Source organism: Meleagris gallopavo, chromosome 14, assembly GCF_000146605.3.
Source record: "Meleagris gallopavo isolate NT-WF06-2002-E0010 breed Aviagen turkey brand Nicholas breeding stock chromosome 14, Turkey_5.1, whole genome shotgun sequence".
In the NCBI taxonomy this organism is placed as follows: Eukaryota; Metazoa; Chordata; class Aves; order Galliformes; family Phasianidae; genus Meleagris; species Meleagris gallopavo.
This window is the reverse complement of record NC_015024.2, coordinates 14,086,414-14,106,449: the sequence shown is the minus strand read 5'-3', so window position 1 is coordinate 14,106,449 and position 20,036 is coordinate 14,086,414. Positions and strand designations below refer to the sequence as shown.

Here is a 20,036-nt window from a genome sequence, read left to right as displayed (position 1 = left end):
TTGCTAGTGAAAAGGGAAGAACGAGGAAAGAAAGAACAAAAAAGGAAAACCAGGCTGGAGGAACTGAAGCTGCAAGGTCAACCACAGAATACATCATCACCGGTTTCATCACAATCTACAAAAGGGGACTCCAGTTTTCCAAAGATTCCTGCTTTGGGAATAGAGCTTATGAACTGTCTCATTGAACATGAACCTGGAACTCTCTGTGCTGCTTCAAGACCTGGTGTCCCCTTGAGGTGTCAGGTCTCCCAGTGCACGCCAAGGGCACTGAAGCACCCATGCACGATTGTGCCTCTGGAAGCTCCTTCTGCATGTTTCCACTGGAAAGTGAGCACATACTATCAAATATCCATCAAACAGTAGCAAGTTCAAGCACAACTGGCCAGAATCAAGACATAGACGGAAGGAAACAGAGGCACCAGGCTAAGTTTCCAACTGAGGCACCAAATTGGACTTCAGGAAATTACTCCACAAAGCCTTGGGTAAATCAGATAACCTTTCCAGCTCTCTGAACGTGCCTGAACACAGTTTTTGTATCAATCTGACTGTAAAGAAATCAACACTGTTAAATTAATGATCTCCTATCACACCTGCAGAGACCCAGATTGCATTTTAAAGCATTTTTAGCCTGATAGCTTGTTTGGTTTCAAAACAAAATGAACCATCTGCTTCAACTGCTCTCATTTTGTTTGTGCTGATTAAGTCAGTGTAAAACCCAAAAGCAGACCAAATTTTAAGCAGAATAAAAACTTTTCACATCAAATAAACATAGAAAATACAGCTGGACACATAACAGGTTGCCTAAAATACCTCCTCCGCCTCAAATTGAATCAGTTCTACTCAAACTATTCCCCTCATTGCGTGCATGCCTGGTCTTCTAAACTGAGTGCACTCAGAGCCATCAACCCTCTCTTCTCAGCTGTGTTGTTACAGTGCCTACCAAAAGGAAGCCTCAGACACTGCTGGAATTCTGTTGCTATTAATATTTCAATTCCCATAAGAGAGTTTATTTTTAAAAATTACATAAAGTGTAACAGCTCTGATTTTACAAGTCATCAAAGAACAAGCTTTGCTTTTGATAATCTCTATTTCAAGAAATGCTATAATTTATGTTTAAACAGCATTTATTTTTTCCACATACTGTGTCACTGGTTTAGAATCTCAAAACATATTTTAATTCCTTGGGGAAAAGCTCTGGGTATCCATCTCTGAACTACTAACCTGTTTTTCTATTAAGACAGTTAAGCCTCTCCTCCCTCTAACTTGTCCGCTATACTGATGAGTCATTAATTGATTTTTATTTTCATTTTTTTAAATAACTACAGTAGTCTAAAATCAAGCAAGAAGCCTACTGAAGAATTCAATTAACTTCTGGCTTGTTTGGTAATAAATAGTGCAGTATTGTATTCTGCCACTCTTTATTCTTGTTCTAGTGTCTGGAGATTGCCCAGATGTTTCACCCTCCGTTTTTTTTTGCTGCGGAAGGCTTTTGCCTCCAGGCTGTGCAGTGCTAGCCTCTGCTCTCCTGACTCTAGTTAATCTACATGGCTGTCAAAGCTGTCACATGAATGGTGAATCATGGCCTCTCACTGCAATCACTTAAAGCCCTGGGGAAGCGCTCGGAGCAGACAGCTGCACAAGCCCGCACCCAAGCAAAGTTCCTCCTGGATGAGGATTTTACAAATCAACTTGGAAATAATCGCAAAGCCTGACTGACAGGCCCCTGGATTTTAAATAACAGAAATTTGTCAAAAACAAATTGGTTGTCTTTCAAACAGACACCCTGTTTGAGTCGGTCTTTTTTTTCCCTGCTCTTTCCTTTGCTGACTTTCCTACTTCCAAATAACAACTGGATCCATTTTCTTCTAAACAAACTTGAATTACAAAGGAATGTTGTTCTGCTATACTTAATAGATTTGCACATTTTTCCTTTTCTTCTTTAGTCTTTCCCAGTATAACATATAATCCTTTGCACCTGCAAAAGCTCCACAGACTGCTGACTGCCAAGAATCCACCACGTGACCCTGCTTCCATGACCAGAGATCCTGTGTTTAAAGAGAAAGGAAAATAAAAAGTTATTAAATGTTTGAATCTATCTGATCCCCACGCGAGTTAACTCCAAGGATGGGAACTTAAGCGAAAAGCTATTTTTGTGGCATTTTTCAGTGATGTAATAAGTGATTTTTCCCAAGGAACTTGTGTACTTGAACGAGCAGATGGAGTGAGAAAGACGTCTGGAACGGAGGGCGGCTTGAAGCAAATTGCTTTCAAGGATTTCATATGTATGTATTTAAGCCTGTGGCCATGTAACCTTGCAAATATTTTGTGAATTTATTTTCTTTTTGGCAGATAAAACCATGCAAAGCAAAACACTGCGTGAAGGGGGGCAGCATGCAGGCAGCAGCACCAGCTCAGCCCAGATCCATCCAGCACTCCCATGTAAGATGAGCAGTCCCTGGTCCAGCGTGATACGAATTGTTTGCTCCCCTTCACTTCTTAAACCAACCCTTCCCCTTGTGCTCCCAAAAGAAACCATCATTAAGAAAATTACTCTTATCGCTCCCATTATATTCAGAAGCAGGTGTGTCTGTTTTTCACTTGGCGTCATTAGGGACCACACACTCTTCTCCTTGCCACTGCTCCCACACACCATGCTCCAACCCATTAAACTCTCACGTAAACATGCACATTCTAAAACGCCAACAAGAACTGTGTCTTCTTAGTGCTTGTTTTTTAGAATCAGGTCAAACACACAGCTTGATGACTCTGATTGGTATCAGCAGCAAAGGCCAAAGCTTGCTTGGGTGGGTTTTTATTCTGCCAGCTATAGTCACTGTTCTGTCCTCCTCCACCCCCCTCATCATCCCTATCCCATCTTTTGAAATGCTTAACATTGGATGTTCTTAGGAGGAGAGATTTCTGTTTTATGAGCTCAGGAATGCTGCTTAGCAGAAAGGAGAGGATCCATGGCCCTTCTGAGGCCTACTGCAGAGAAATCAATAATTTTATTTTATAACTACAGCACCATCTCACTCCTTTTAAAGCTGTATTATTTCTACACTATAAAATTTTCTTGAAAGCAACCCGATAGCTAGGCTAAGCTGAGATATTGCTCTCAGGCTCCTGCTCTGCTATGCAGCCACACTCCACTGGGGCACAGGAACTCATTTCCCTCATTTGCTGACTCTTGATTTAACATGCTGTCTTTGTGACTCGCTTCTTCCAACTTGGCTGGTGGTTATATTTCAGCTGAATGTTTTAAAAATCAAACTGTTCAAGCAACAATGGCCAGCCACAATGTTGTTTGGTATCCTGCCACAGCTAAATAGCTGCAGCTCTGCTTTACGAAAACACTAAAGGGATTTCAGCCTCTTTAATGCTAGTCATTCTTTTTCCTGGTGTTTTCAGAATGTGTTTCTATTCTTCTGTCAACCACAGCAGAAAATGATTTTCATCTTATAAATAAATAAATAGGGAATCATAATTCTTCAAACACATAAGATGCTTTTCTGGAATAACTTACACTCTTCGGACATGCAACTTTCTTGCAAGTCAGTCCTGCTGGATGAAGGATGCATGCTCCATCATAAGACAAAGAGCACTGCTCCAAAACATCTTGGCATTGTCAAAGCATAAATCCCATCTTCAAAACCCTTCTCATAATACTTAAGGAGCTTAAGCAACCTCAATCTGAAAGTCAAGGCTTAGAAATCTAACTGCTGCGGCCCCTTGACAAAAATAGTACTGCCTTTTTTAATTAAAAGTTTTTCAAACGCATATACATCTACAATTCAACCTGAGAACTCGCAACAGTTACTTCAGCTATGCAAAGACCACAAGATCTGTTGGAAGACTAAGAAGAAAACAAACATATTAATGCAGACATTCAGAAGCCCAGCCTATACTCAGTCATGATGGATTTCTGCATCAACGGTGTTTCTGAAACAGTTCTACATGTCATTCTTATTAATTGGCTTCTAAATCTGAAATCTAGTTTCTGATAACGTCTGGCCTCCTGTTACAGGTCTGTACAAACCGTGATGAATTCTCATCCATCATGCCCACAAATTGACAACAGGTATTTGCAAGTGTCACGTAATATGGAAAATTATTTAGAAGGGTGGAGCCTGAGACAGTTCAATTAAACTAGGGTAAAGGAGAACTGGAGAACAGGAAGAAAATTCCCCAAGAGTGAGGTCTACTGAATAGCAGAGCCAGCCTCCCCAGGGAGGAGAGGAAAGCCCTCTCCTCTGAGTCATTTAAAAATAGACTGGAGAAGGCACTCAACACTGTACTGTGGGGAATAATCCTGCATTGGCAAAGGCAGGATGAGATGACTTCATGCATTTCTTTCCATCTCTGATTTCGGTGATTCACTCACAGCTCCAAACCTGAATATGCAGAAGAGCAAGAGAGAAGCGAGGAGAGAGAGGGAAGCCGAAAGGAACCAAGAGGCCTGGCAGGATCTTGCTCCAAATTCTTCCTTAGCACGCTTGCACTGCGGGCTGGGCTGATGTGCTGAAGGTCACACGTGGTTTCTCTCACAGCCCACAGACCCAATCACTGAGAGGGCCTTACAGGGCTGGTAATGTCTTCAAAAAACACTTGTCCACGTGCTGCACGAAGTGTGGTTTCAGTACTACTAATACAGTGCAATGCAAAGAAGCTATGACAGGCTGCAGACATGGGTAATAATAGCATCACTGAAAAAATAGGTCCTTGTTCCTGAAAGGAAATACATGCCTTGTTCACCTATATGAAATCATTGACTTCTGATGGAATTGCTCATTACTGCCACAACACAAGAGTGCGGTCAGAGCTCCCGGCCTCCAAAGAAGCCAAGTCCAGGCAGAAGTTCACGTGTAAGCCTTGCAGTGATTCTAATTTTACTAGATACGCTCTTCCACTGCAAAACCCAAACCGGGGACTGTTAGCAACACAATGGCAACAATCCGATTAGCCTGGTTTCACCACTGCCACTCAGCTCCTACCTGCTCGCACTGCGCATCTCCTGCGGAAGGCAGCAGGAGATAGAGACTTTTCCAGAGCAGTACCCATTCCCACTAGCATTCACAGCCTAGGAAAGCAAAATGACAACAAGCACATTACATGAAAGCAGGCCGCCATGCCAAGCCTGTGTCATGTGTATTCTATTAAGCTGAAGGCTGAATAGAAGACTTTGTTTTCCACTTCAAAGGACCCCATCCCAATCTCTCTCTCTTCCCTTATGAATAACAAATTGGAAATAAATCTTCTGGCTGAAGTGCATGGAAACTCATACAGTTGGGGCCCTCTGCAGCTTCCCAGCTCAATCACATGCTAATTTTTTTGTAAACACTTTTATGTGATATATATGTAAATCTCCCTGTGCATTGCCGCACCATGTAAAGCAATACAGCAGCTGTGTCCTCCAGGGACTGGACCCAGCAGGAAGCCTGAATGCAGATCTCCAATTATTCCCAGGGATAATGTTTGCAGAGAAAGGTCCAGTTTTATTTGCGAGCAGTGCCTTAATTTCTTCCTAATGATTCCATTTCATACTCTCCCAGAGGACAGTATCCTCTATTTCTCACCTCAAACATTAGGATTTTTTTATACTGAGAATATAATCACATCTGGACACCGCATTTTGCTGAGCAAAGGGTGCACTGGGAAAGTCCCTCTTAGGATGCATCAAAGGCCTTTCAATCAAAAAAAAGAAAAAAAAAGAAAAAAAAAAGGAAAGAAAACTTTACAATCTCCTTTAAATCCAGGAGGAGTTATATATAGTGCCCACGGACGTGCAGCACTGAGAAGGCTGTTTGCATGTTGAGGACACCTGGCCTCAAGATGGCCCAATAACTTCTTATTCATTCAAAGAACTCCTTACCTGTGTGTTTGTCATAGCTGCCATACATTCATGGTAAAAGTTCTGGGCAGAGATCATCTCCCAGCTTTCTGTTCACAGCACCATCAGGTCTTGGTCTATACTCAGGACACCTACATTATGGGAATACTGGGACAGCACAACACTCACGTTTCTCTCTCAAACCTGATGACCGGAACAATATCCCAAATGCTGCCAGAGGCAGTGCAGACAATGGGACACCTCTGCTTTGACCTTACTACTCTTCAGTCACCAACAGGTAAGCAGATCTCACGATACACTCCACATTTGAGGCATGAAGCTGAGAAAATACTACAGCTCCCTCCAATGATAAGTACCTGTAGTATTTCTATGCATCTCACACTGATTTGTAGATATATACATTCTTGCAGTCTGAGGGAAAAAAAGATATGTCCATGCTTGCCTTTGCTATTAGGTATTTTATTTTTATTCACAATGTGGTATTCTGCATGGCTGATCCTTACAAATGCATGGCACATTAACTACAGGAGAAGCAAAAATTTCATAAGCAGATTGCAATTTCTAGACGAAGTCAAAAAGCACAGAGGCAAATGTTGTTCCCAGTGAATTTTTATGTGCATATGTGCAACATGTGTGCAGTACATGTGCACATTATCATGCAGGAAACATGCAAGCTCAAACATGGGAAAAATTCAGTGAAGTAAGTTTACTGTTGACAAAAACGTTGAGATGCTTTTCACACTAGTGGAGCTATGCTCTCTTAAGCCAGTACTGATTTTGGCCCTAGAATTAAACCCACCCAAATCCCAGATAAATCGAGAGAAAGAGAACAAAAGTTGGCCTACATGCAACAGCATATTTTTCATGTTAAAAGCGTTTCATTCCCTTTTTCCCCCTCTATATAATACTGCATTGATGTCTGTGACCCATTTGGATGTAAATCAAAATGGATGTGCTAAAAGCCTGGTTAAAGAAAATGTCTTCGAAACACTGTTCCCATGGCAAGGCAGAACATAATACGGCAGCCACACTCAGTTTCCATGGCACAAAGGGCCTTATACGTGTCTGGGAAGGAAAACACAGTTCTAAGAAATCACTTCAAAGCTAGGCCTGCTTTCCTTGAGCATACACACTGCTACTACCTGCTAGTAAATAGGTGTATTCACACAGACTTGTGTGAATACATTGCATGGAAGAATACAAGCTTCTTTTAAGATTCTTCAACAAGAAAAAGCACCCGAGTCAAGAGGTGAGCCCTCTGCACCGATCATTTCTATATTCTACTAAATGTCACTGGCAAGCTTGGAGATTTCTAGAGAGCTCCTTGTGGTATAGGCACAACCAAGAGCATCACAATCTGGCTCTGTATCTACAGACTACATGGGTCTGTTTTACTTCTGCTGTTTTAAAGGCTGCATTGATGATCCAAGGCCATGCCAGTTTCTCAAACGTGTCTGCAGTGCTGTAAGGACTGCATTTGTTTCTTCCTTTTTGGTGCAGATGGCGTAGAGCATTCCTTCGACTTTGCTTAAAGACTGTGTGAATGACACTTATTGTGACACTAATAAAGCGAGGGCTGTTTGCTGAACAGCTGTTGGGGACATTGTTCTTTTGTGAGAAAAATGCAGCCGTTATGCTTATGGCATGCACACGCAGCACTGGCTGCAAATTACATCACGCCTTGAAATGCTGCTGTGGAGCATCTGTTTTCCTGATACAGCACCTAAGCAAATGGCAGACACGTTAGTGTTATTTAATGATTAGGACTTAATCCCTAAATCAGCCCGATCGTTACTCAAAGAGCAAGAGAGGCATGGTAGAACACTTACTACATTGCCTGCAAGGAAATGGGTTTAAAGTTGGGCCTGGTTTCATTTACTCTTGACCTACATGCAGCTGAATGCAGCAGAAAAGAAACACTCAACTACTCCTCCAGGAAAAAATGGAAAGCTGTCACCTACCTGCAGAGCAGGGAAAACCATTTTGGGCCCAGTTTGACTACATTCCTCTATTTTCTACTGATTCTGTTAAACAGCACCAGATTTGATTATAAATTTTAGGAGGGAAATAGCATGCAGTTTATTGTTTCAATGGTCGAGTTATAAACACGTCTTACTGCTGAGGTAGAAGCATTCTACGAGCTGCCAGGGTAGAAGCATTCTGTACATTTCTCCTTCTTATCAACTTTAAAGATCAGGTGCAATGAAGCTCCAACCGGCCCTTGCCCCACAGAAACCCACTGAGCAGTCCCTGCACACAGCTTGCTCTGAGGTCTGCCTGCACTGACAGCTATAAGCAGGACTGAGCCCAACCTCACAACCTGACCTGTTCACTGAGAACCAGATTTGAGCTCTCTGAAGCACATCTACCTCTGCCTTCACTCAGATAGATAATCCAGTCCATCAGCAGAATTCCCGAGCTTTGCTCACTCCCAACACAAGTGCCTTGTGCCTGGAGAGAGCTGAACCTGGACAGAAACAAGGGACCTTGTCCATCACAGGGGCAAAAAGCAGTTTAGGAACAACACAAAAACTGTTCTGACCCAACCACTCTTCTGCTACCACTCAGATTCATAGGAATGGATGGACTCTCCCCATTCTCTTCATTGTCAGGCCCCATTTATTTCACAGGGTGGAAATGTGTCTGTGTGTACTTCGCAAACAGTTCTCTTTGCCTGAAGCCATCCAAGCATTCCTCTACTTGTTCAGGAACTTAGTTTGCAATCACATACCAGCATAGCCATTACAAAACCCCACAAAAGAGATCTGCCCATGCGCTGCAGCTCCCTCTCTCACTGCTGCCTCTCAAGGTGCAACACGGTTCTGTAGAACACCTGCCAATGTGCAAGATTACAGATTTGAAAAAACTGTCCTAAGGCAAAAGTCAGTGTCAAAAAACAGGAGTTCACCATAGCTGCAGAAAGTCTCAGAGCTTTGGGTGCTGAGCAGCACAGAGACTAAAAGGGAAATCCTGGCCACATTCAGCAGTCACTGCATGTGCCCCACAGATCCCAGGGCAGTGGAGCAGCACAGGCTGTGACAGCTCTCCTTGGGGGCTGCTGTCTGCCAGGGTTCTCTGGCACATGCAGATGATAGTGTGAAGTCAGCCTGACCTCGATGTTATGAAGTCTTAGCAACATGCAAATGTCTCATCTCTGGATGTGCCTGATGAAAAACAAAAGATTCCCAGGATATTAGGTCTGTTTTCTCTCATTAAAACAAAACCAAAGGAAGAAATAGAAACTTATTTTCCCAGTCCACTCATTTAAGACCTATGTATTTCTGTCCTGTCTGTTCCTTCCCTCTTCACTGACCACCAGACCCTTCTCTTCAGACAATACATTAGGTCTATAAAGAGAGCATTCTTCATTTACAGCTGCGTTGGAGCAATTTCTTAGTGGCTCTGAAGTGCAGCCAAGATGCAGAAACATAAAACCCAAGAGGGCTGAGCCTCATTCCACCTGAGAAGGGTTTATCTTACACACAGCACTGTTCTCCTAGGGAGCTGATCATTTCCACTCAGCCATAAATAGCAGGCTTTTTTGACAAGATGTTGCTGGGCTGAAAACTAGCCAGCAGTGCTCTATTCTGCTGCTTTGTTTTTAAACCCTATTTTGTTGGAAAGCACAAAAACAAACAAACCTGATGCTCCACATTTCTGTAGTATCCCCCACACAGAAACTACAGTTGTCATTTTTCTCAGGTCTCAATAAAGAGAAAATATGTATTTAAATGCAATATGGAACAAGTGATAATGTGCTGTTGGTAGATGCTCAGACATGATGGTTAGAAGTACTGAATAAAACACCTAACAGAGTAGATTAGAAAGCAATACAGAAAGCATGAACTCCACATTGCTAGAGACATCTGAGCAAATCAAGTACTAAGATTAATTGTCTATTGTTTCTAAATTGTGTGTTCACCTGAATTACTGGAAGCAAACTTGTGTTTGAAGCAACATCTATTCCTTGCTAATTTTAATTTAATTTCTGCAATACTGCCTTGTCAGCACCAACAGTGTAACCAACCTCAGTTTTGTGATCTGTACAGAGATCTCTTTTTTTTTTCTACCTTTAAACCATTGCATGGCATGCAAGTTAACTCTCACAGAGGACAGCTGGTCCACATTCACAGACAAAAGAAAACTGCATGTATACTATGTGGCTAAGGCCAACTGGAAGCATAAAGAATAACCATTGCAGCTTAAAGCAAAGCAGATATAGAAAATGGGATACAGCACCACCTAATTGCTGCCTACTACCAGGCCTTATTAGGCTTCTTTAAGCTTAACACTGTGCTGCTAGATGCAGAGCACTTTATGAAGGATGTTCTCCTTCCACGTGCTAACTTTTCTTTATAGTGGAAAGCTATTTTTCATTATTTTTATGCTAATCAGCTTGTTTGGGGAATTGTAAGATTGAGCTTATTATCCATCAGCTTGTACGACTTTGCTCTAATGGTTTTTAAAATCATTCAGCTGCGGCACTTGTTGCGTGTTCCTCTGTAATGATCCACACACATCATACCCAACTACTCCTTACTCCACTTACTTTCCAAAGTAACCCCACTGATGCAGTGAGAGAAGTCCCTCAGACACCGTCTTCAGTCAGCCCCTGTGTATTTACATTTTGCACCATTTTTCTCTTGTTCTTCATGCTTCTATTCCTCCTCCTTGCTCCTCATGCTTCTTAATTACTGCTTCTTCATGCTCCCTTCAAAGCACCCACGAGAAGCCCTGCACTGAATCACACTGCTATTGATGCTACCAGCTGATCCCACCAGCTTATGGGGCCATAATGATTTTTCTCCTTTGTTTTACTGTCACGGTAATTTTTTTTTAAGAGCTTAATTCAGGTGAACAAAATGTATTCTGCCCTCACTGCTTGCTGGCTTTGATGTGACAAACCTTGAGCTCTCTCCACGTGCTAAGCCAAAATGACTGAAGCATGCTAAGCCAAAATGACTGAAGCATGCTAAGCCAAAATGACTGAAGCATGCAAGATTGATTTTTGCAGATTTCTGCTCCTGGTTCTATGGGCAGAAGAATATATAGAGAATATATTGCAGCACAACAAACTAACCTGGCTTTGTTTCTCTTCAGGCCTGCACTGACCTCTTTAGATTAAGCATGATGTCTCCCATTTAAGTGACTCACTTTGGTAGCTAGCTGTTTTCAAACTGTCTCCTTCAAAGCAGACACTTAAACAATACATTTTACTGCTACAGCTATGTGCACATTGGTTAAACCAACTCTGCATTCTGAAAACAACTGCGTGATGTCGCTGTTTTATGTGGTTTGGGAGAGAACACTGCACTTTTTCTCTCTAAACACTGCCTCCTCTTGCTCCCAACTTCACTAACCATTAGCAGCTTATGCCAGCAGTGCTGCAAGGAGCTTACAGAAAGTGATTCTGAGACACTAGCTGAGGAACAGATTCCTAATAAGGCAGCCAGAGCTGCCCTGCATCAGGGAACAATGCCCAGAGCTCACCAAGCACCTGCAGAAACAGCTGCAGGAAAGGTCTTGATGTCTTTTGTGCTCCTCCTACCCATAGAGTCCTCTCCACATCTGCTTCCCTGAAACTTCTATATGCAAACGTTCCCACTGTGGGCTCCGTCCCAAGAGCAACTCGAGGTACTGACACGAAGCAGGAGCTCCCAAATAAGCACAGACTGAGAACATAAGCCCTCCTTCCTAAATAGAAGCATCAAGGGGCAAGGAACATCATCACCGGCTCCCATCCTTCCCAGAACTTCTTCCCAGTTTGGGTCTCAGTGTCAAGCTCTCTCGGAAGCTCAGTACCCTTAACAAGAAGAACATTACTCTCTTTTCAGTTCCCCTATTATAAATGATACCTGATGTTGCTACACTGCTTTTCACAATCTGCAATAATTTTCTATGCTTCCAACCCAGGATCTCGAAGCACTAAAAAACCCCATCTCTGCTTCATCCTCCTGCAGTGAGGACCATACCATCATTACCATTTAAAGGAAAAACAGAGGGGCAGGGAAACTACACTTCAAATTCAGCTCTGTGCTCAGAAAAATAGACCATGACTCTGTCCATGATAAACAAAGCAACCAGCTGGGGGGAGAACAGTGCATCATTCTGAAAGACTGCACTATTAAACTATCATCCAACTGATACCTTCTTTAAATGACCTCTGAAATAATGTATACACAGCCAATCAAAACAGCACATCAGCGATGTACTGAGTCTCTCCCTGTTCACAAAAACAGGCTCAATCAGTCTTCTCTGTATCATTTGCAATTTCCTGTTACCTCGAAGAGCAAAATGCTAAAAAAAGTTGAAATAAAATAAAAAATAAACCAGAATAAAATAAATCACACAACACAGATGGTTCCCACCCTATTTCAATCAATAAAAACAGTCAGAGCAGCAGATAAGATTTCTGGCATGCTGGGGACTAGAATTTAGACTGCATGCCACATCTCGATGGTGAGATGCTCCCTGTTGCTTTTCAAATATCTAAGCAAATGATCTTCACATGCACAGGTAGGTCAGTACCCACTTATTGATCCTTGTGCCCATAATTGTGATAATCAAGTTAGACAAGTTACCATGGAAAGCCTTTGTGAGCTGTATAACTTACATTTCTATAACAAAAGAGGACTTACCTTTAAGAACTCCCAGAGGGGAAACTGTACCAGAGAGAAGGGAATCTGGTGAGGCGGGAATAGAGAAAAACAACAACATAATGTTACAAAAGCAAATTAGGTTGGCATGTTCCGCAGTCAGCCAAATTAGTAACAGTTATTGTTCACTTAGTGAACTGCAGCTTACTACATTTACAAATCTTTAAGGATACTTTATGTACTCTACCATTAACCGACTGGTTTCACTAAAGCAGCTCTACTTTGTTTATCACGTTTCCTGCTGAGAGGTTAATGTATTGTAACCAGGGTGGCCTAGAAGAGCAATAAGCAGTATGATCTAGTGCAGGGACATTCTCGGTTGGATGCTCCGCCAAAAAAGCCATAAGGATGCCTCAAGCAACGTGCTGCCAAGGCCAGGAACACGGCCTGTCAGAAAGACACCTTCACTAATGTGCACTCAGATGGAGCTGCAAACAGTCATGCTCTGCCCAGCTGCCCAGGGCTTGGCAGGTCGGGCACCAGCTGCAGAGAGAAACTTTTTGGAGCATCTCTCACTGACCTCACATTAACAAGCTCTCTTGAGAATTCCAAGCAGATAGTGAAGAGCTACAAACCCAACCAAGACCCAAGGGGAAAGCTCCACGTTTCACTTCTCATCAGCTGTAATAAAAGGTTCTTCTGCCCAACAGCTTGCATCTCTCCCCCTCATTCCTTCTGCAGTGCCTGTGCATTTACAGCTTTGCCCCAGTAAATGCTTTGGGACTAACTCAACACAGAGGAAAAAAACCAAACATACTGCTCCCTCAGCTCTGCAGGCTCTGAGAGGTGCCTCCACATCTCTCCCTTCCCCAAAAATGATGCATGTTGAGTTAGCTTTCTCCTTTATTTAGGTTTTGTCTTTTCTGCACCATTTTGCTTGTCTCAGAAGGCACTTAAGCACCTTTTGCCATGAAAAGTAGCAGACAGTCAAAATGGATCAGACTCAGTTAATACATAAATGATGGTATTTTTAACATCAGTAATATCAGGTTAAAAACATTCACTGTAGAGATACGAGCAGCTTATTAAATCTAAATTCAAGCTACACAAAGGAATCCAAAACAGTACATCTATTCAACATCACAAGAGTTGAAGAGTATTGTCTCCTTCACTGTGTTGCAACTAATGATTAATAAATGAGTCTATTAAGTTAATCTGCCAGGCAAAACTAAGCTTGACAGACACCTGCCAGAGAAAATTTGTTATCTATTCAGGCAGGAAATGGCAGTGAGAAGAAATCAATGTCATTGCTGTACATTGAGCTGACAAACTGAAATCTCAGAGGAAGTTTGTCATCTTGAACGATGAGCAGTATCCCTGGTGGCATCCCAAAGCCCCACAAGAAAGGTCAGGCATAGTTCTTATTTATCAGAGCCTTGAAACTCAACTGGAGCAATTAAATTTCATTTTTAATACTGGGTGAAAAAGTCCAGCTATTTGACAGTAATGTCTGGTAATATATTTATGAGAAGATGTATGTATATCCACATGCTGCTACATCATTGTTGAATTCGAGTTAAATGGCATGATTTCTTTGCAATGTAAAATGAAAAGAGAATACTCTGTTACATAGGCCAAAAAATAGAAAAAAGAGAAACAATACCCACTACATTTGCTTCAAATTTGTTAAAGAAGAGAAAAGGAAACGCTCTATATCCAGCTGCACTCCAAACAAAACAAGCTTTCAAATGCTGTCTCAAAGTTTTGCTTTGAATGAGTGGTAAAATTACGCAGCTATTAATAAGACAAGGGAAGCTTTTGACAGGAAGCCCTCTTTTATCTCCATCATTAGCCAGAAGCATTCCAACCAAAGGGAAGTTCTTCACGACTGCTGTTTGATTTTCAGCGTTAATGGTGCTTGCCTTCCATGTCCCAGCAGGGGGATCAGACCTGGACAAGAATGACCAGTTCCCCCCTTCCCCATAAGCGGCTGTTACATTCAGGCTTCCAGAACGCCTGGGAAGGTTTCAGAGGCAGGTCAGTGGGATCCAGACAGCCACAGGGCTCCACCCTAAGCTGCCTGAAGGATAAGCACCTCAACATTCATAAATCACACTTCAGTAGAATTTGAAAACTTGCAAAAATAAGCAACCAAGAAAAAATCACAAGCAAAGACAGACCTCTGCCTCCATCAAGATCCTAGCAAGAGATGTTCTGTATTTCTTGGGGGTCAAAGTCTCTAGTCCAGCTCATTTGACAGCATCTTAACAAACAAAACCCACACAAGCAATTTCATGGGGAGTAGAACTAAAGGGAGCCTGGCTTCCTGCAGTATTGTTTTTGTCATCAGATTCTCTGAAGCCAAATAATTCACAAGCCGGGTTCAGTGAACTTCCTGGGACTGGGACCTTCACCGTTTCTCTCTCAACATCTATTCCAGCACATCATTGAACAGTTCATATTGCAAGCCTTCTCCCAAACTCCACCATCGCCTCTGTTCTCCCCTCACACGCCTATCTTCAAGAAACCCAAAGGAACTGAAATTCACGTGCCTTTTGGCCACATTTCTGCGGCCAATGCATCCTACTGGGCAGGAAGCAGCCGTGGGCCGTGCACACCGCAGGGTGTTTGGGTCAGCATACACTCTGTTTGCATAAGGCTCGTTTCCCTAAGAAGCCAGACTAAACAGCCCACACCCAGAAGTAGCATTAATGTATGCAAAAAGAAACAGCTCTACAAGGGTAACTAACCCAACTATGAAAAAGCCTTCGGATGCCTTTTTGCTATTCCTCTACCACGACACACGTGATAAAATCTCATTTTGAGACGCTTCTTAATTTGAACATCTACAGCATTTGTCATTTGATTCCTTTTCACATTCTGCTTTTTAAAAGAAAAGCTTTTCAGCAATGAACAGAATCACACCCTGCCAGGCAGCGATATTTATGCCTGAAATAGGCTAAGGCAACAATAAAAATGTGGTCCACACATGTGGGTAGCTTTCTGCCAACAAATATGAAACCCTGGCGAGCTCCACCAACATCTGATTCGACGTTAATATAAAATAGACAAGAGAGTACCAGTTCTCATGTCTGGCCTAATGTTATATAACCTCGCTGTTTGTTCAGCAGAGTCAAATCATACACCAGAAAAAAATAAAAATGCTTCAAGCTCCCAAACAGCTGTAAATCATTCTTCTGAAGTGTTTTATAGGTTAGTGAAATTGTCAGTTGCTCTGGTCCTGGTGTTCCTTAGCACTCGATAGCTAACTTAATGTAATTAATGTTGCAGATTCGTAATTTTATAGATTCACTTAATTCCTCTGATACAAACGGTTTTCTAAGATTATTTTTTAGTAAGTTACTTTTAGAAAGATTTACATGTCACAGCCAGAGCAACAGATACACAGATGTCCACTTCTAAAAAAAATACCAACCTGCCTGCAAGTACTTAAGATTTCACAGAGCAAAAGAAATCCCACTAAATACTGCTTGATAAAATACGAGAAATTTAAGGAGGAACTTAAAAACAGCACCATAGAAATGCATCAATACAGAGAATTGGTAATGCTCTTTGTAACTAAACCACGACATTTTATAGAATTTAGAATTCCCCCATTCAGTATCTGATGCTCAATCGCAAGCTGACATCGTCCACTAGGAAACACAGCAGCCAGAGAGCAGGGAGAGAATGCTGAAGGCTGGGCAGTGAAAAGAAAGTTGAGGGTGGAGGGGAAGGAATGAAAAGAAGAAAAAACCTCATTAGCCCCTTCAAAACTGGGATTCCCTGCAAAATATGAGAATTCTTTCACATAAAGAGGAAACAGATGTCCATGGTTGGAATTTGCATGTGGCTTTATTCTCTTCTAGGATACAATAAAACTACTCTTCTTCCCATCCTCCGAGCTAGAAATTAAACAGTGGCATGTCATGCAGAGTCCAGCTGTGCTTTCTACCTCCAATCTTTATTAGCAATATATTTAAAAACAAGAAAACAGAGAAAGAGAGAAACAAGAAAATCGTAAGAAATGAACAACTATGCAGTATGCATTCTCAAAACAATATAAAAACTACAGATGTTCTCACTAATCTGCGGCACATGTTTGTTTATTCAGGTTTTCTCTGCCTCCAGTTCAGCAGGGCCTTGCTCTCCAGAAGAGCTATCTGTTTTTACAAATGTTAGAGTAAATACTGGAGGAGACACTGGCATAAGCAGCCAGAGGAGGAAGCAGGCTCACCTGTTTTCTTAAAATCCCTGGGAAACTGCACCTCTGTCCCAGATTCTCACCAATTTCTCTCACCAATGCCTACACTGTTCCCTATATTAACAGGGACAGGAGAAAAATCAGCAGTTACGAAGAGGATTTGGGCAGTGCTGATAGCACAAAGGCAATGGCAAGAACATCTGCTCGTCTCAGGGAGAAAGTTCTGCAGTCACCACTGAACAGTTCTCAGACTTGCACCTAATTCGTCACTCGCGAGCACTTTTACGAGGCTCATAGAGATGCTATCACTGCTGAACCCTGCATTTATTAGGAGTGCTGCACCACAGTGTCTGAGCTGCACACGCCAGCCTGCAGCTATCCCACTGCAATTGCAAAGAAAATAATGGTAACAACAACCCATTTCTGAGTAGGAAACAAAATATTTTTCAAGGATACATAAACTGCAAATTTCAGATCAATTTTTCATTTACTTAAGTCCTTTCTACATCCCTTTTTTTCTTTTTTAATCTAGTTTTCTTTTTTTTTTTTTTTTAAGCAGGTTACAGATGAGTAAAATAACCTTGTCTGCTCACAGAAGTCAACACCAACAAATTTCAACAAATAATCACAGCAAGTCAACCTCTGGATCTTGTCTTCTCTTATAATTCTTCACACGCTTACTTGCCCAGTACATCTGGACTATGATAAACCGGTATTTCAACTAGAAATACACTTTTCCCATAACAAACTTGAGAAGATAGCACGAAATAAGGTAAGCCCCTCCTTTGGCCATGTCAGAGACCATAGCAATTGGCATGGCTACATACAGCATGGCACAAAGACCCGCAGCATTCTGTAGGGCTGCCTGGAGGCGAAGACACAGAGGAGCTCAATGTAGCCATCTTCAGGAGTGTCATGAAGCTGATGAAGTCAACTTCTTTCCTTGCAAACCTTCAACGAATACTGCTTTCCAAACCCTTCTTGATAAATTGCAGACTCCACAAGGAACCTAATGAAGGTAATTTGTAATCCCAATGCGAATGAAAGGCTGTCAGAGCCATCAGCTCTGTTCCTGTAGCTCTGAGAGATGAAACGAGCCAGCATAGTGAAAGAACAACAATGTTATCAGCTAAGTAAATGGTGGAGGGCTCTGTTAATAAACACGGATGCAAAGAGAAACAAAAGTCTTCAAGCAAATGACACCACTGCTAGAAAAGTGACCAGAGAAGATCTTCTCTTACTTGCACTCCTCAAAGAGAAAAAGCAGAACATGATTTCCACACACAACATTTTCCTATGAAACCGCACAAACCAAAGAGTGGTGGGTGCCCTGGGGGAAATCAGAGGTAAAGCTCTCAAACTCCATTTGCAAGAATTATTCACAACTCTTTGGGCTGCACATGTTGCTGTGATACACTGGAAGGGCAAAGGAACAGCATTTACAAACTTCAGACCCAGCAGAGCCAAGGGTGTCATTGAAACAAAGGCTGCAGTTGATGAACCAGCAGCGACCTGAGGTAGACTGCAGTTCTCTCATTTTCAGGCAAACAACATTAACCCTGCTTAGCTGTGAGCCCTCAATGGGAAGAAATACAAAATTCCTGAATTATAATCATTATTCTGATTCAACCACCTACTATACCTCTAATTAATATTGGCACCTCGCTTCCTCTGGCTCTCCAGCTCTAAAAACAAAGTAGTTCCACTCACACCTGGCCTATTCTGAGACAAACACATTGAGTCCCCAACTGGGTCACTTTATATGGTTACAAGCCATTATTCAGTGATGCCTTATAGAGCTATATGACAAAACTTCCCATACAATCAGATTTTCTTTTAAGCAGCACTGCACACTTGTTATAAGAGCAACACAAAAAGGGCACTCTGGAGAGACAAAAAAGTACATAAGTTTTTATAAAAAGAAAATTCTATCCAGTTTTCCCTCCACAAGAAAAAAAAAGTCTGATGGTAACAAAAAAAAAAAAAAGACTGTTCTGGAGAGGCCAATGTTGATTAGGGAAGGAGAAAGACACAGCCAGAGATCTGGCATAACTGCATGTTCCCAGCACATGGAAAAAAAGAGAAGCACTGAGGCAGATGCACAAACTCAATGCAAGATGGATTGATTTAAGAGAGCCTGATGATCACAGAGCACTAACTTTTCACACGCGTGAGACAGACCATCGGCTAGCTATTGAAGGCTCCTTCCTCAAAGAAATAATATTAACAGCCTTCAAAATCCCTTTTGCAGCCCCCTTCCTTTGCTGGGAAGACAGAATAACTATTAGAAATTGTATAACACAGGGCACGTAAGTTGATCTTATTGGACTTCAAACATGAATTGGGCTGAGTAGGCTCTAAATTGGCAAATAATATCCATGTTCTCCCACCCTCCAACAAAGAAGTACTAAAGGAGACACTCGTTTTGCTATTCCTTCTCCAAAACAGCATAGGGGAAAAAAGTCCTCAACAAGAAAATGAATATGCTAGCATCAATTTGTACATGCTGTTTTCAAGGCACAGATAAAAATCTTGTAGGATAAAAGATGAGTTTAGCAGCTCTAGAAGAATGAAGGTATTGTTTAACAGGAAGCAGATGTATGTCAGATGGCAAACTCATTAAAGTGTCCCATCGTTAAAGGAAACAGGATAACAATGAGCCATCTGAAAAAACCTGAACTGATCAGGAAATATACAAGCCGCAGCTAATCTCCTATTTATTGGTAGGTAATGCCTTTAAGTCATGCACATGCATTGAGTTTAGGACCATGAAGGACTGATCTTTGTTCTCATGAAAAAAAAAAAACAACCCATAGGAGCAGAACCCCAGAGCATGGGGCACAGCACTTCTGCAAAAGTCTTCTGAGGAAAAACTTGAACATTTGGAGAAACTATTACATAAATACCTTGGTACACACATACACACACACACCTGGTTGTGTGTTGCTGACAGCAAAGCACTCCGTTCCGTAACTCTGAAGATAGTTTAATGTTCATTTTACATACGTGTAATATTTTTAACATGATTATCATTACAAAAGTGCCTGATAAGAGGCAACTATCAGGTGAGATTCCCCGAGTACAGACATACAAAAATCTAATTCAAAAATAATATATATATATAGGAAGAAATCACTGCCAGATTTTCAGTATCACACAACACAACAGTTTCCAAAGTGAGAATTTTGAGTGAGAAACAAGGACTGAAGCACCAGGAATTACACAAGCAGTTTGTCTGATTCATAAGGCAGGTGGATCTGCAGAGAGGAGGGAGAGCATTGCTTCATCCAGCAAATATTCGATCAAATAAACTTGACAACAGTGCAGCTGTAATTGCACTGACATCAGCGTAGGAACTCTTGTCCTCAGAGTAACAGCTACAAAAAAA

General features: G+C 41.8%; 1 protein-coding gene across 4 annotated transcripts in view; it reads right to left on the bottom strand.

Annotated features, from left to right (window-relative positions):
* Window positions 1–20,036, bottom strand: part of SLC25A26 (solute carrier family 25 member 26) — an 85,355-nt gene that overhangs the window by 13,901 nt on the left and 51,418 nt on the right. For 3 of the 4 annotated variants that reach the window (XR_795191.3, XM_010718698.3, XM_003210166.4), the window contains 2 exons: window positions 12,487–12,531; window positions 1,976–2,045 (listed from right to left, as the gene is read on the bottom strand). Coding sequence is in view for 3 of the 4 variants with exons in the window: in XM_010718698.3 (XP_010717000.1) it covers window positions 1,976–2,045; window positions 12,487–12,531 (115 nt within the window). In the remaining variant the exon portion in view is untranslated. The remainder of the gene's footprint in view (window positions 1–1,975; window positions 2,046–12,486; window positions 12,532–20,036) is intronic. The other variant, XM_010718697.3, reaches the window with a different exon arrangement.